At 43.7% G+C, this 17,010-nt stretch overlaps 1 protein-coding gene across 1 annotated transcript in view; it reads right to left on the bottom strand.

Annotated features, from left to right (window-relative positions):
- DGKK (diacylglycerol kinase kappa) overlaps positions 1-10,869 on the bottom strand; it is a 193,725-nt gene extending 182,856 nt beyond the window's left edge. Inside the window, exon 1 of the mRNA XM_066357797.1 lies at positions 10,255-10,869. Coding sequence (XP_066213894.1) covers positions 10,255-10,869 — 615 coding nt within the window. The remainder of the gene's footprint in view (positions 1-10,254) is intronic.
- Positions 10,870-17,010: the final 6,141 nt, after the last annotated feature.

Genomic DNA, 17,010 nt, shown 5'->3' with positions numbered 1-17,010 from the left:
TAGCACCACCTTGTGCCATGGAGTAGTGGCTGCTGACTTGGCTAAATGGAAACAGCCAGAGGCAGTTCGCATGTACCACTATATTGATGATATTATGCTAACTAGTGATTCTCTTCCAGAATTGGAGCAAACAGTCTCTGCCCTGCTATCCCATTTGAAAGCATGTGGCTGGGCAGTCAACAAGAACAAATTACAAGGACCTGTGTTATCTGTGAAGTTCTTGGGAGTTGTCTGGTCAGGTAAGACAAGTTATCCCTGACACAGTTATAGATAGATTCAAGCATACCTCGTGCCCACTGGTAAAACAGTAACAGGAATTCTTAGGTTTGTTGGGGTATTGGTGAGTATTTATACCCCATTTGGTTCAGTTACTATACCCCTTGTACAACCTTATTTGGAAAGGAGTTCGTTGGGATTGGATTGAGCAGGCGCAAGGTTCATTTGCAGCAGCTAAGAGAGATGTCAAGGTGGCACAGGCCTTGACTGTGTTTGATCCTGCCAGGCCCTGTGAGCTGGATGTTCATGTAACCTCGAGGGGTTTGGATGGGGCTTGTGGCAGCAGATAGAGTGCTTACGGCCACCTATTGGGTTTTGGTCCCAGTTGTGGAAAGGTTCTGAAGTTCATTACTCATTAGTGGAGAAGCAGCTGGCAGCTGTGTGTGCTGCCCTCCTGGCCACTGAGGGTATTACAACCACACCACCAGTTACAGTCAAGACAACATACCCTATTGCATGATGAGTGAGAGAGTGAGTGACCAAACCACGTAGTGCTATGGCCCAAACCTCCACCCTGGCCAATTGGGGTGCTTACCTGCAACAACGCTGTGCTCTTAGCACCAGCCTGTTTAGGGCAGAACTGCAGGAAATCTTGGGTCCAGTCACGTATGCGACCTTAGAGTCAGGTGCAGCTGGGGTTCAGGAGGCAGAACCTGAAGTCAGTCCCTACCAGGAGGGGCGGGTGCCCATCCCCGCGGATGCCAGGTATACTGATGGTTCCAGCAGGGGCTAACCTGCCAAGTGGATGGCTATTGCCTTCCATCCGGCCACTGAGACTATTTGGGTGGACATGGGTACAGGCCAGAGCAGCCAATGAGCAGAACAAAGAGCTGTTTGGCTAGTTGCTCATAATGAACCTTTACCTCTGGTGATCTGCACTGACAGCTGGGCTGTCTATCATGGACTGACCCTTTGGATAGCTACTTGGCACACTAACCAGTGGATGGTAATGCACTGTCCACTATGCGTTCAGGCCATGTGGCAGGACTTATGGGAAATAGGACACCAGAAGCAGGTGACAGTATATCATGTCACAGGGCATGCCCCTCTAGCCCATCCTGGGAATGATGAGGCAGATACGTTGGCAAGGGTGCGATGGTTGGAGACTGCACCTGCAGGTAATGTGGCGCAGTGGCTCCACCGGCACCTGCTCCATGCGGGACAGAAAACTATGTGGGCTACGGTTAAGGCTTGGAACTTGCCTGTGTCCTATGCAGAGGTACTTGCAGCCTGTGAGCAATGTGCAGTATGTTCCAAGCAGCACCCTCGGAGACCATGGGTGTCACCTGGTCAGATCCAGAGGGGTCATTTTCCACTGACATGATGGCAGATAGACATTGGACCCTTACCAAAGTCAGAAGGGTAGCAGTATGCATTCACATGTATAGATATTGCCACCGAGCTGCTTGCTGCTTACCCCACCCATAACCCTGACCAGAGGGCAGTCATAAAGGCTCTGGACAGCCTGAGTGCTGCATATGGGTGGCTGCTGGTCCTTGAAAGTGACAATGGTACCCACTTCACTGGTTCAATGGTGAGGCAATGGGCTCAAGAGCTGGGGGTGGACTGGAAGTACCATGTTCCCTACCGCCCCCAGGCTGCTGGTATCACTGAGCAGTTTAATGGACTCTTAAAGCAGGGACTGCAACAGGAGGGGGGCACTAGCTCCCTTACTAGATGGACACACTGCTTATGGACAGTATTCCAGATTTTGAATGAGAGACCTCGATGGGAAGCCCAGCTCCAGTGGAGGCCCTCCTGCATCAGGCAGCTGCCCCCATTCAGTTGCAGATACGCACCAAGGACATTTTACTCAAGCCAGGTTTTAGACAGCAGGGCAATGTGCTCTTGCCTGCCCCAAGAGCCCTCCTTAAAGGCCAACACCTTCAATGTTCTTGGCCCTGGACCGTATAGGCCACCCATCTCAGATGGGTGGCCTTGTTGGCACCATGGGGAAAGGGGCTAGAAGTGGACCTCCAGTTAACTCCTTGGGCAACCAGCACCTGGCCACCTAAGGTAGAAGTGTATTATCCCTTGAGTGCTCAAGGGGACAGTGTTTTGTAATTTCTTTATGGCCAATAATGAGTTCTCCTATTTTACTATACATAGAACCAGCATATGCTGGTGTATTGGCCAATAAGGTTTGGTATGCCCGCTCAGGGCGGCCTCTGGTACCAGCTACTGTGTTTGCAGACAAAACTTTGGCCTGTATTCTGCCAGAGGGATAAGATTTGCCTCTCTTGGTGCCACTAACAGCTTCTCATTTCTCCTATAGCTTATAATTTGGTAATTCTATTACTGTAGTTTGTACTGTTTCTGTTTATGCGATGACCTCAGTCCTCGCACAGTGACCATTGTGGAAGATACCTGTGGTGTAGATTTTAAAGCGAACAAAGGGATGGAATGTTGGTCAAATAAGTTTGTAAATATGATGTATATGTTTGCTCGCTTGTGGTTTGCATTGGGGGCTGGACAACGCCAGATACAGTGGTCTGTGAAGTTGCAGGTGCCTTCCTGATTGGGAGGGGCCATTGTTTTGCTAATGTTTACTGGAAGGGAGATTCTGCCCCCACCACCAACAGGTGCAGGAGGATTTCTGCTTTCTCTCCTTCCTGATTCCTTGCCCTTCATGGGAAAAGCAGGTTTTCTGCTTTTCCCTTGGCTTTTCTTGTGGCTTGCCTGTCTTGGTGAGACACCAATAAACAGAATGGCCCACCATCCCTTGACTCTGCCATTTCTTTACTGTCTGCCCAAATTCAATGAGAACATGCATGTGAATGGCCATAATGGCAGTGGCAGACCTTGGCCTTACACTACTTTTTCTACTTATCCTTCCAATTTTAAAATTTCCTATATTAAGGATAGAACTTTTGGGTTTGGATGAATTTGGGTTAGCTTCCATTAGAAGAATTTTCTTTTGTTTTTTATTCTTTAAAAAATTTGTGCCTGACCTGTGGTGGCACAGTGGATAAAGCATCGACCTGGAACGCTGAGGTCACTGGTTCGAAACTCTGCACTTGTCTGGTCAAGGCACATATGGGAGTTGATGCTTCCTGCTCCTCCCCCTTCTCTCTCTCTCTCTCTCTCTCTCTCTCTCATTCTCTCTCCTATCTAAAATGAATAAATTAAAAAAAACTTTAAAAAATTTTGCATTTTTGCTGTCTTTTAAGAAAAATGTTCTTGGGTCTTTGTGAAGCTGGAACATTTCTCCTCTTTAAGAAGATTTTAAAAATATTATCCCATTTACTTACATACATGCCTTTTCATTATTAATTTTCTTTTAAATCTTTTTTTTAATAATTTTATTTTTAATGGGGCGACATCAATAAATCAGGATACATATATTCAAAGATAACAACTCCAGGTTATCTTGTCATTCACTTATGTTGCATACCCATCACCCAAAGTCAGATTGTCCTCTGTCACCTTCTATCTAGTTTTCTTTGTGCCCCTCCCCCTCCCCCCTTCCCTCTCCCTCTCCCCCCTCCCCCCGAAATTTTCTTTTAAATCTTAAGAACATTGTATTTTAAGAATAAGGGTAATATGTTTTGGTGAGAATGGGGCATCTTTCCTTGGGGTTGATTTACTTTTATTGTTTTTCCCCTTTTCCATCAATTAAAACTTTTAGGAGATTTGTTAAGATCAGGGAACTTTTCCTTTTATATTTTTCTTTTTGTTTTATTGAATTTCATTAACTTTGGTAATTTTGAAAGACTCTGCCCTTAAAAAGATTTCTGATATTGCTTGTTTGTTCATCTCAAAATAAAAAAATAAGGGGTGTGCATATGCGAATAAAAGTTATTTCCTCCAGTAGGGCTGGAGGCCCTAACTTTAAAAGGATCTCCCTTTCTTTTAGTTCCTTTAAATTCCCCCCTTGTTTATTCATTTGTTTGTTTAATTGTGGTAAGGTAGTAGGTTCTTAGTCATGAAGGTGGATAAACGATCTCTTTAGCTAGTTTTTAAATTTAGCTAGAAATCACACAAACTAAAATTCATGATTTTTAATTGTACACATCGGTGGTTTTTAGTATATTCACAAGGTGGTGCAACCATCATCACTATCTAGATTTTAAAAAAATGTATTTATTGTTTTTAGCAAGAGAAGAAAAGGAAGAGAAAGAGACTAGAGCAGTGGAAATATGTATTTCCGATGGCTTTAGGCGACCCCTGTGTTTTGGTCGTTCGACCCCCGCCCGGGTCGCAACCCACAGGTTGAGAACCGCTGGACTAGAACATGGATCTCTTCCTGTATGTGCCCTGATTAGGGATCAAACCAGCAACCTCTATGCTTCAGGATGATGTTCTAACCAACCAAGCTGTCTGGCCAGGGTTCCACTACCTAATTTCAGGACATTTTAATCACTCCCAAATGAAGTCTAGTACCCTTTAGCTATCACCCACATTTCCTCCTCTCCCCTTTCCCAGCCTCTGAAAATCATTAATCTTCTTTCCATCTCTAAGGATTTACCTAATCTGGATATTTTACATAATTGAAGAAATGATATTAGAGAGCTTTGGTGAGATTGGTGGATCCCCTTCTCCTTTGAAACTTTATTTTTGCTTCCATACATTTTTGTCAGGGATTGAACATGGGCTGTGAAGTACAATTAAGTTTATAAATTTCATGAACATTTTAAGATTAGAGATATTTTTTGCCTTGAGATGACTTCTCTTTATTTCCATTTTTTATTTTTCTCTGAGGGATATAAGTTTCATAGGTTTTGGCGAGGGTGAAAAGCTTCTCACTTTAGAAAATTTTTTTTTCAGCCCTGGCTGGTTAGCTCAGTGGTAGAGTGTCGGCCTGGCGTGCAGGAGTCCCGGGTTCGATTCCCAGCCAGGGCACACAGGAGAGGTGCCCATCTGCTTCTCCACCCCTCCCCCTCTCCTTCCTCCCTGTTTCTATCTTCCCCTCCCACAGCCAAGGCTCCATCGGAGAAAAGTTCGCCCGGGCGCTGAGGATGGCTCCATGGCCTTTGCCTCAGGCGCTAGAACGGCTCCAGTTGCAGCAGAGCAACACCCCAGATGGGCAGAGCATCGCCCCCTGGTGGGCATGCCGAGTGGATCCTGGTTGGACGCATGCGGGAGTCTGTCTGACTGCCTCCCGGTTTCCAGCTTCGGAAAAATACAAAAAAAAAATTCTTTTTTTTTCAAAGACTTTATGTATTCATTTGAGAGAGAAGAGAGAAAGAGAGAGAGAAGAGGGAGGAGTACAAAGCATCAACTCTCATATGTGCCTTGACCGGGCAAGCCCAGGGTTTTGAACCGGTGACCTCAGCATTCCAGGTCGATGCTTTATCCACTGCGCCACCACAGGTCAGCTTTTTTTTTTTTTTCTTAAAATAATTCAGGAGAGGAATAAGTTCCATTATCTAGGGTCATTGTTCCTGTCTCTCATTTTTTTAATTCATAAATTTGTTTTTCTATTTTGAGAATAAAGTCTATTTGCTTTGCTGAGGGTGGGGACATTTCATTTTAAGAATGAATGCTTTTTTTAATACTTAAAATTATTATATTACACTGAGGAAATTATAGGCAGCAGGCTTTGAAAATGTTGGGCACTGTATCCTTATCAGAATTTCTATTTATTTCCCCCCCCCCCCCCCAAAAAAAAGGCTTCTTTGGTTCAGGGTCTTATGCCTCTTCTACCTGTTTAGGATCCTGTTCTATGGTGGTTCCCTCTGGGAACATCAGACAAGAAACAGCTGTCATTACTTTATGTAAAATCAATGCTGATAGAATGCCAGTTTAAAGGTAGTCTTTAGACAAATGAAGATCCTATGTGTCACAGAAAGCCATATGTTGAATATTTTTGAAAATCCACAAATGACAAATTGTTATACCCTATTTAAGTGTCAACTTTTATTTTATTTTTTCCCTCTCCCACCCTTTTTTCTTCTTCAGGGGAATACAAGAGCTGATAATACAGAAGAAAGGTTTCTGCAAACTGTAAATTGCCATACTAACAGAAAGAATTATATAATTCTTATTATAATGTCCCTGAATGGTTTTCTGACCTCTATAGATTTTTCCTCTTTCCTTGGAAGCACTTGGAGTAATGATTCAGTCTTTCCTTTTGGACTACAGATCTGCAGAAGCCTTAATAATAAACAACTCCTAGAAAAGAAAGACCACTGCAGCAAATGTCCAGGAGCTCTCAGAATATGCCAAATAAATCAGATGGTATGATCAAAACCTGGCAAGGAGGGGGAAAAGAACCTAAGAGGAATGAAAATAATTTCATCCTCACCTTCAATAGGTTGAACATTTGAATCTATAATCCCAATGTTGTTTATAGTCACTGCAGGTATTCTATTTACTTAGGAAAAAAAAATTATTACCCCCGAAACCAACAATGTCATCTTTGTTCTGCTCCTGTTGGAGCTGCAGAGAATAAGGACATTTTCCAAAAATATTTGAAATTGTTAGTAATTTTCTTTTTAATTACGGTTCCAACATCCATTCTGAAAATGGAAAGATTGACTGCATTTCCTTAAAAGTCTATATATTCTACGCTATTTAAGTAAGCATTTACTTTTTACTCTGAATTTAATGAAAATGCATTTTTATTCATTCACAGCAGCCACCTCTACATCACTGAAGGAAATAGAATTACAGATTTCAAGCTTTAGCAAGTGTTTGTTGAGTAAAAATAATGAGGGCTAAATTGTACTAGGCAGTGGGGGAGGGAAACACAGCATCTACCTTTGAGAAGCTCAGAAATAGGCAAGATAATGTAGTCAGGCAAAAATTACCAGATATCATATAAACAAATGTTTGCTACTTTGCAAGAAAATGTGTGCAAAAACATAACAGAAACAGTTCTGTGATGGTTTGGGATATAATGATAATTGCTGTGTAGTCATCAAGAGAGGTACATAGAAACCCTTCCCACTCCAGAAATATATGCCACAAAAATGTATTTCTTTTCAGATTTTCATCAATCACCTGTATGATGTCATTAAAATTTTATAGCTGGTCAAAATCCAGTGAATAAAAATATAAACTGTCTTTCTTCAACCATAGCTGAGGGGAAAGAAACAAATATGATCCATTTAATGGAGGCCACACTCCCCCCCCCCCCCCTACAGAGTTAGAGCATTGTTAAAGAACCAATTTACACATCCTTACTTACACTTGCTACCACCAGGTGGGAGACAAGGGCTCATTTCCTGGAAATCAAAACATTTTAGACAGGAAGGAAATATACTGTTATCCTGGGGGCTATAAAAAAGAAAATATAAATCCTCTTTTTTCTACCCTCACTCTTGCATAGATTTATAACCAGCTGGTTCTCAAGCCCTAAAAGAGAGCAGAGAGCAGACTACATACACCCTGGGCTGAATTTTTTTTTTTTTTTTTTTTTTTGCTAAGAAATCAATCAGCAAAATTATGTGGGAGAAACCTGCAGTCACATTGAATCCTTTGATTTTGTTCATTTCATCCTTAGACTTATCAAGCTGGTTTCATGCTACTGGTACTGACTGTACCTTGTTATGTAGGATTTTATTGTACGATGAGAGCTTTATTTTGTTTTGATCCCTGAATGAGTGTGTGTGTGTATGTGTGTATTTTTTTCCCTCTAAGTTTACCTCAAGGAGGCAGCATCTGAGAACAATTCCACTTCAGCTAAAATGACAACCTGTTCACCTGCAATGTTAAAATGCAAGTCAGCTGGCTGCGGGTGCTATTTGTCTGGGAGGTTGCAACAGACAATGGTCTTATCATTGAAGATCAGATGTTCTCATTTATACTGGTGAATAATTGCATAGCAACACCTAGAGTGTTGGAGAAGGGCTCAGGCTCCAGCAATCTGCATCTTTCAAAATCCCCTAGAGCGACTGATGGGTTCATCTACGCAACCGGCTTAGTAAATTGCCAAGGTTCTTAACCTCATTTTGTAAGATAAGTGATTGAACAAATGACCAGCTCTACTATGGACAAAGTCAAACTCTGTAGAGTCCTTTGTTCCCTGCCAGGGCTGGCAAGTGCCCGTGGGTCAATCATCTTAGCGGATACTTCGTAGAGGAAGCTAACCTGATTCCCTTTACCTTAAATCTCTTTATTTGTCTGGCAACAGACATTTTCCAGTGAAGCTGGTGGGAGATGCTTTCCCACTGTCACAGGGCTCATCCCGTCAGTTCTGGACTCCACTCAGTCTTCTGGAGGCCAAAGAGGCTACACATTCTCTGGTCAGCCTGGTAATTAAGTGCCCAGGTGTCACTTTCTCAGCCACATTCCCGAAATCTCAATTAAGAAGGACACAGGCTGGGTGTACCTAATTGGTCTTCTCTCACCAGCTTTCAGAAAATTCTTTTAAAAATATAAGACCAAGCACCTGGTTAGGGTGATCTCCCAGGTCTAACTGTCCCTCCTTTTCCCTCTGGAGATCACTGCAGGTAAAGGCCACTGCAGAAAGGGGACAGATCCACCTCCTGGTGAGAGTAGAGTTCTTGGATTTTTAAAAATGGTCTTATTTTCCTACAATCCTGGTTTATTTATTTTTACTTTATTTTAAATCGACTTTATTGGGGTGGCATTGGTTAGTAACATTACATAGGTTTCAAGCGTGCCATTTCATACTACACCATCTGTACACTGCACTGTGCATTCACCACAAGTCAGGTCTTCTTCCATTCCCATTTAAATTTAACACCCCCTCCTTTACCCTCGTCTACCTGCCCCCCTCCATAATCACCACTGTTGTAAATCTTCCTTTTCCTTGCTTAATCCCTTCACCTTTTTAACCTCTGTATTTTTCCCTGTGAAATTTTTTGCTTAAGTTTTCTCTTTTTCCCCCCAGCGGTTTATTATTGCAATTATTTTACAAACAAGCCTCCCCACTCATAATTCAGAAAACAATCAGCGCGGCTTCCATTTCTATTTCACGATGGCAACATGTGCCCCTCCCCCTACATTCTACAAGTGTGCAGTCCACAACAGGATTCTAGAGCCGTTTCTCTGAGTCCTGCTAGGCAGAAGTAAGAATGGGCAATGTTGGTATAGTGTGTTATTTGTTTCTTTCTGTGTTTTGTTTTTCCTGCAGGAAAGCTAAATGAAGGTGTATATATGCATTATCATGATTTTCACATGGGAGAGCAAAGTTTAGGGGAAAAGAAGAGTAGGGGAAGCATACAGAAAGCAAGAAAGACAGACAGACTCCTGCTGAGGAACAAACATTGGTGTCTGGGGTCCAAGGCAAACACTGAAAACCTTCTTTATCCCACTTCCCACCCCGGACCGGTGACCAAAGATTCTCCACTCGTCTTCTTCAGGCTCAGTGCAACATTTAGGAAGGCATCTCTGAAGATTGGAAGTGAGGATTCTCATTTACACTCTCTCAAATAGCAACTCCTATTTTTGTGTCTTCAAACCAGGACTCTTGTATCATTTCAAGTGCCCTGGTGCGGGATGTCAGTTGCCTCGCTTGTGAGGGGACCCATCACCACATCACTGTGTGTGCACCTACCTGCTGGGAAATCTTGCAGCAGACAGATGGGTTGGTGGCTTCGGCATTATGCTTTCCCCCTCTTCCCTGGAGGCGGCAAACCCTGCCCCTCTCCTGCAGTGTGCGTGGGCACCGCCCATTCCCTCATCCCCACCCGGAGTCTACCAGAGCCCAGGAGCAGACAGAGGTTTTGGGCATCTCTCTGGGGGCCGCCAGTTATGCCCCAGCTGAGGACCCCTCCCCAGTGGCAGGAAGGGGTCCAAGCAGACAGCCGTGGCTCCGCAGCTTGGCCCTCAGTGGCAGTGACCGCGGCTAAACGGTGTGTCCCTCCACTCCCACTGAATCCCATGTCTGTGTATCCCGGGCCAGCCCCAATCACCTCTCTAGGTCGCTTGAGCTACTCGGGAGCATCTTCTTTCTCTTTTTCAAGATATAAGAACTCACCGCACTGTCACTTCTCCCCTTGGGAAAAAAAACCCGGCTCCGATTACCACCCCATACTGTTACCTGGTTGCTAGCCCCAAACAGCTCACTTTCGCTTCCACAGGTTGCTTCCCGCATCCCAACTGCTTCCTGCTCCCTAATCCCCGCACCTTTTTGCGCATCTTTTCCAGTTGATGGCAGCCAAATAGGATATTAAGGGTACCTAGAGTTCTGAAAGCGCGATAGCCAGCAGCCTCGCTTGCCCCAGGTGGTGTTTTTCTTACCTTTATGATAGACGAGGTCACTGGCGTTCCGGACGATGCCGCGGTCTTTAGACCCGTCTCTGGAATGAGCACCGGACATTGCAATAGATAAGGTGCTGGACTCGGTTCCAGAGAGGACTCTGAAGCCGGCTCAAGGTAAGACTTTGCGGCTGGTTCTGTGGCCGACTCTGTGACCAGTTCTATGGCTGGTTCTGGGGCCGGCTTGGTGGCAGGTTCTGGAGCTGGTTCTGAGATAGGCTGTGTGTCTGATTCTGTAGCTGGTTCTGGGTTCGTCTCCAGGCAGGGTTCTGGAGCAGAGTCTAGATAGAACTGTGCTGCCGGCTCTGGCAAAGGCGCGTGGAGCGGTGGAAGAGCCGGCAGCAGTGGCAGTGGTTGCGGTGGTGGCCAAGGCGGCCGGGACTCTGAAGACTCCGCGGACGGCTCTCTATCCGCGTGGTCCATGGTCGCACACCGTCTCTGGTCTGGGCAGCCTGTGTCCGTAAGCTTGGAGGGCTAAAGTACCTTTGGGCGCCCCGCCCCCTCTAATTCGACAACCCCTTGTGGGGTGCCAAACTTTCCCCCGCCCCACTCCCTGGCTGGCTCTGCTCTGAAGTCTAACCTGGGGCTCTCAGCGTCTCCCAGTGCTGAAACACGCCCCTCGGTGAGCGCACACCTCTTCGTAAGCAGCCACCGGCCAGATGGGCGGGAATCAGAGGGGCTTGGGAACGCGCCGACTGGACAGAGTATTCGATGACCTGCTAGCGACGAACAGGAGGGGAGGGGGGAGACAATATCGGGAGGGGGAATAGAGAGGCGAGGGTGGGGGGGAGGGTTGGAGCTCAGCCACACTTAACCCTTTAGTGACGCGAATGTAAAAAATAAAATAAAATAAAATAAAATAAAGCTAGAGGCGAACTTGAGGGTCTTTTCAATACCCCTAATCATTAAGCGGTAATTTGCTGCTCAGAACAGCTTCCCTCCTGTGTCTTCTTTCACCTCAGCAGCAGGTGAATTTAGCTTTACGGCCAACCTCTTGCCCCCCACCTCCAAACCTTTGTGGGCAAGTAATCCTTTTTTTCTAACCCAGGAAAAGAAATTAACCAGCACGGTGTGTGTGTGTGTGTGTGTGTGTGTGTGTGTGTGTGATGAAAGAGAGAGCGAGAGAGAGAGAGATCAGTCCTTTGGACTGTAGTAAAATTTGCCTTCTCTCCCTTCATTTTTTTTCATTTCTTGAGTGTCAGATCCGAGCGGTTTGTCGTTGGGTACGGGGTTTGGGGTTCTTCAGGAAAGGTGTGTGATAAGGGAAGGCTGGAGCCCTGGCTTTGCGCAGCCTGCAGTTATAGCTCCGAGAGCAAAAGAGTGCCCAGGAAGCGGCGGCTGGGCTCTCCACAGTGATCCGAGCATCTGTATCTCCTGCCTTTTGCTTTAGCTGAACTTCTCAGGAACCATCAGGAGTTTTTACTGAACTTGTTAATATGCGTTTGTGTGTGTGTATGTGTGTGCGCGCGCGCGCGAGCGCACGTGCGCGCGTGCGTGTGTATCTTGGACTGGGGGAAATTCACGGCAACATACATACTTTTTTCACCTGATTCCTAGGAAGCACTCTGACATTAGGAACTATCTGGGGATGAGAAGGGCCAGTACCTGCCGCAGCACCCTTCACACTGCATCAGGAGACTTTAGAAGCTCTCTCAATTGTTAGTTATGGACACATACATACAAAGCATCACTTCAGTCAGATCTAGACTTTAGACACCAATATACTGCAAAATTGCAATTAAAAATTGAGAAGACAACCTTTTAAGCCATTGCTCTGTAAGGGTGGGTGAGGAGGAGTACCTGCAAACCTAATTTGAGATATAACAAGTGAATTTATCTCTGATACACATAATGCTGCAGTTGTGGATAGCAACCGTTCTTCTGCAACCCCCTTTCTCGCCCTTTCCTCCAAGACTAAGTCCTCCGCTATTTTCCTTTCCTATTACTACTGACACTGACCCACCTATAATTTTCTAGAACCTAAAGCATTTTTCTGTTCCTTATACCACATCCCAGGAGTAAATAATACTGGAGAAGACAGTCTCACCTAGCCCCCTCCCAAGACCAGAATCTCTACTGAGATCTATATTTCCCAGATTCTCAATGCAGCATCATAGCCTGAGCCCACCCTTTAAGAGAAGGGTTACATTGCTTGGCAGCTAATAAGCTAAGGTGGAGACCATCCCTAACCTCTGGTCAGGGGAAGCCCAAGGGAGGTGAGCCTTGTCTATCAAGTCACCTCACTGATGGCAGGCTTCTTTTCAGTAAACCCAAGGGGTTCATCCTCTTCAGGCTCTTTGGGCTTTTTCTCCTCTCTCCTATTCAACAACCAAGCTGCTTTTAACCCTAAGAGTTCAGGGCTGAAACAAACAGATGCTAGATAGATCTGAACAACCAGTAAGCCTACACTTACAACTGACTTCTCAGGCTTTTAAACTTTGGTGAAATCTCTGTCTTTAAAAAGGACCAATATTTTACATTATATCTTGTTTTCACTAAACCCGGCACAAAGAAAGGCAAAGGTAGAGGAGTCACTGAGTAAGATGGCCTAGAGAGAGAGATGGGAATGGGGTGGAGTTTTGGCATAGACTGATTGTGTTCAAACAGGACACTACCAGGAGATAACTTGCAGCTGTTTCTTTGCATACGTTCATTGGTACTCTTATCTATAATTCTATGCTTAATCACAAGGAGTCTAAAAGTTATGATGTAAAACTCTTGCTGTAAGACCAGTTTGAGGCTTAATGTTAAAATAGTTGTTTGTGCATGACTTTTGCTCTTTTAAGGTGGCTTGCTAGAGATATGCTACACATCCAGAGCTGCCTTATTGTCTTATGTTATGGCAAGATTTTGTTTTCCTTTTTTTGTTTTCTCATCCCAGCATTGAATACAGTACTTTATGGGAAAGTGGGGGATAGTTTGCTGTATCTTATTTACACCTTCTTTTCCCCCCATAGTCTACTGCTGGTCTCTTAAAAGAAAACTTTACTTAGATGCCTGTATATTTTCCTGAAAATCTAACCTGGAGCTGAGACCATAGTAAGAATTCAGGAAATCTGTGTTAAATGAATGATTCATTTCAGGTTACTGGTTAAGGTGTCTTTATTCTGCTTTATTTTGAACAATATTTGATATTTGAGCTGATTGATGATCTCCTAAGAGGTTTTTTTCTAATTGCACAATACTGATATAAAAGCCAAGAGCTCCATAAGAATAAGAATGATGACCATCTCCAGACAGACTTGAGTAGACATGGCTCTGGATGTCCCAGGGAAGACATGGTCCCTAACCTAGGACAGTTGGACATTTTATAAGTTGCCCAATTGGGTTAGATTAAGGATAGATCAGTTCAGTTGGGTCATATCTTTGAGTATGCAATGTGCTACCTCACCTGCACATCCAGCATTTATCATAATTCTATTCATAATAAAGTTTATCCAAACCAGCACAGCGATTCTTTGGTTTCAGGCATGCTAGGAGTCCTGGAGTGGCAAAGTAGAGAAATCCTGAGGAATGTAGCAAAATTAAAGCTTTTCTCTGTCTTTTTTTTCTTTTTATTATTAAATGAGAGAATAACAATGTAGAGCTAGAGTGGAAGCCCCCTTTTCCCTGACTAATAACATCAATTTCCCTAAACCTTCCATTTTAGAGCAATTTATGGAATAAGTGCATTTCTTGAGTCTTAGCAGTTGTCACCCCCCCCCCCCCCCGCCTTCTGCCACCTTGGCAATGTACAAAACTAAAATAACAACCTTTATTATATTTTACTAAATAAAATAAAGTGATGGAATGAGCAACAATATTTATAGAGAAGGCAGAGAATTCAAACAATTAATTTAGATGGGATTAACATGTAAACCTGTTATACTTCACTTGCTCTAGTCTCCAAGGATTTGACTAAAACAAAATTGAGAGTTAAAAAGTTAATAACTTGCATTTATATAATGCCTTTTGATTTTTAAATATTCTTATATATTATCTTGAGCTTCACAACAAATGTGGACTTTTATTCTACATCCCACCCTCTATCCTTTTACAGATAAGGAAACACAAGTCTAGTGAGATTAAGTGATGTGTCTTAGGTCATGGAGATAATTAGTGGTGAAACAGATATTTAGAATTTATGTTACTCAAATGAGGAAGACAAGACTGTAGTGCTGAGTTAGGGGTTGTGAGACAAGGACTGTGTAAATTCTCTGAATTGCAAAGTGGACGGTCTGCTTCATGGCCCTTGTATTTTTTGAGCTTGTAAGAAGAGCTGTTATTCTTATACTTTTTACCTTGAAGGTTCTGAGTGTTCTTTCTCTCCCCTCCCTTGGTAGTTAACAATCTGTAATCAAGCTCACTATAGAGGTCCCTTTTAGAAAAACTTTTTGAATATGTATGTAATAAAATAATCCATCCAGAGTGTACTTGTTTTATTGGTTCTGTTTTTATATTTTCTTGAAGTTAAGCAGTCCGCAGTTAAGATGCACTTATTGCCAGTCTGAGGTATATAGTCCTTTTAGATGCCATGAGAAAAGAGAAGAGGGGGGAGAAATATTAGACATGATTTATTCCTTCAAGAATTATTAGAACTAGGTGGTTGAAATTAGCCAAATACAGGTGAAAAACAATCCAAACACACATGTCAGGTTATGATTATGACACCACACTTTGTACTTGTGTGTATGTGTGTGGGGGATATTGGGGACAAATTGTAACTGTGCAAAGAAAACTGCAAAGAAAGTCAGGAAGTCTGTCTTCAGATTAAGTTTCTACCACTAAACTCACAGCCTGACCTTATACAAATCATTTCATCTCTTTGGGTCTCATGTGTTGTTTTATCTGAAAAATAAGGGTGGGATAAAGTTGAACTTGATCAACTAGCTTTAAAGTCTGTTCTAGTATAAAGTATCAGTGATATTGTGAGTGAATCAGGGAAAGCTTCTTGAGAGGAGCATATCTTGGAGTTGACCTTTAATGATAGAGTTAATATAGATTAGCAGGAAGGAAGTAGAAGGGTGTTACAGGCAAGGAGAGAGGAAAGAATTAAAAACTCGTGGTGAGTGTAAGCCAGACTGACTGAGGTAGAGGAACCATACCAAGGACTTAAGAGAAATGAAGTTAGAGCAGAGTAAGATGTATGAAGAAAGGGAGATGTAAAAAGCTTTGAATGTCAGACTGAAACATTTCAACATTTTATTTAAAGGTAATTGGGAGCCAATAAAGATTATTTGAGTATTGAGGGGATATGATAAAACCAACTAGTGAGAAATATTATTTCTGGCAGTGTACTTGGTTCTGAAAGTATCTACAAAATCTATTCTGTTCCTCTTGGGCTTGTAGAGTTAATTGGGGTAATTTGTGAAATCATGATTCTTTCTTGATTTTTTGCTGCAACCTCTAATTTTAGGTAAGCATTGCCAAGGCTTCTGCCAATGCTGTTAGCTGGACCTGCTTAACCACCTGTCTATACATTTAGATTCAGTGCATAATGGGTCATTTGGCTTTCATAGACTCAACATAATAATGGAATTCCTAATTTGAAATTCTAACTAATGATTAATGACTAGGGGAATGGAGGAGATGAGAGAAAAATCTTCTTAGACTGGCAAGAGTGGAATGTTTGTGGGTCTGAAAATATATTAAGAGATCGAGGGCAATTTGAAGGAGGATTAAAAAAATGGATCTTTTTAGAATCTTTGACTTACTATAGCTTAGCCATGGGGAAAAAGCTTAAGAGAAGCAGCCATCTAGTCCTGAACTGCCAAGGATCTAAACTGAGCTCAGATTAATGAGTGAAAAAGATTGCTCTAATGCTATACAGAAAGAAGTTGGTAGAATTTGGTGTGACAGGTCACCGACATGTGTAGGGGTAAAATGGGAGTGGGAGAGAGTAGAACTGATAGTACACCTGAGGTGATGATGTTTAGAGAGAGTGAAAAAGGTTCTGTCTTAGAACCTTCATGGTGTGGTGTTAATACTGGATGCAGGCACACAACTGCAATAATCATTCTCACTATTTGAAAGTAAGTATATGTGTGTCCTTATCTTAAAGGAAAAGAATTTTTTTTTACTAAGAATTGTCCCTGCCCAAAATTAGTTTTCTACCCTTCAACTCTCAACAAATACTTCTTTCTGGCATCAATGGTGTGTGTGTGTGTGGGGGGGAGTGTCAGTGATTGGAGAGAGAAAAGAAATTAAGAAAAAGAGAGATTGGCCCTGGCCGGTTGGCTCAGCGCTAGAGCGTCGGCCTGGCGTGCAGGGGACCCTGGTTCGATTCCCGGCCAGGGCACATAGGAGAAGCGCCCATTTGCTTCTCCACCCCACCCCTCCTTCCTCTCTGTCTCTCTCTTCCCCTCCCGCAGCCAAGGCTCCATTGGAGCAAAGATGGCCCGGGCGCTGGCGATGCTCCTTGGCCTCTGCCCCAGGCGCTAGAGTGGCTCTGGTCGCGACAGAGCGATGCCCCGGAGGGGCAGAGCATCGCCCCCTGGTGGGCAGAGCATTGCCCCTGGTGGGTGTGCCGGTGGATCCCGGTCGGGCGCATGCGGGAGTCTGTCTGACTGTCTCTCCCCGTTTCCA

The sequence above is a fragment of the Saccopteryx leptura genome, chromosome X, assembly GCF_036850995.1.
Source record: "Saccopteryx leptura isolate mSacLep1 chromosome X, mSacLep1_pri_phased_curated, whole genome shotgun sequence".
NCBI lineage: Eukaryota > Metazoa > Chordata > Mammalia > Chiroptera > Emballonuridae > Saccopteryx > Saccopteryx leptura.
The sequence above is the reverse complement of the archived record's forward strand: the minus strand, read 5'-3'. Positions and strand labels throughout refer to the sequence as shown.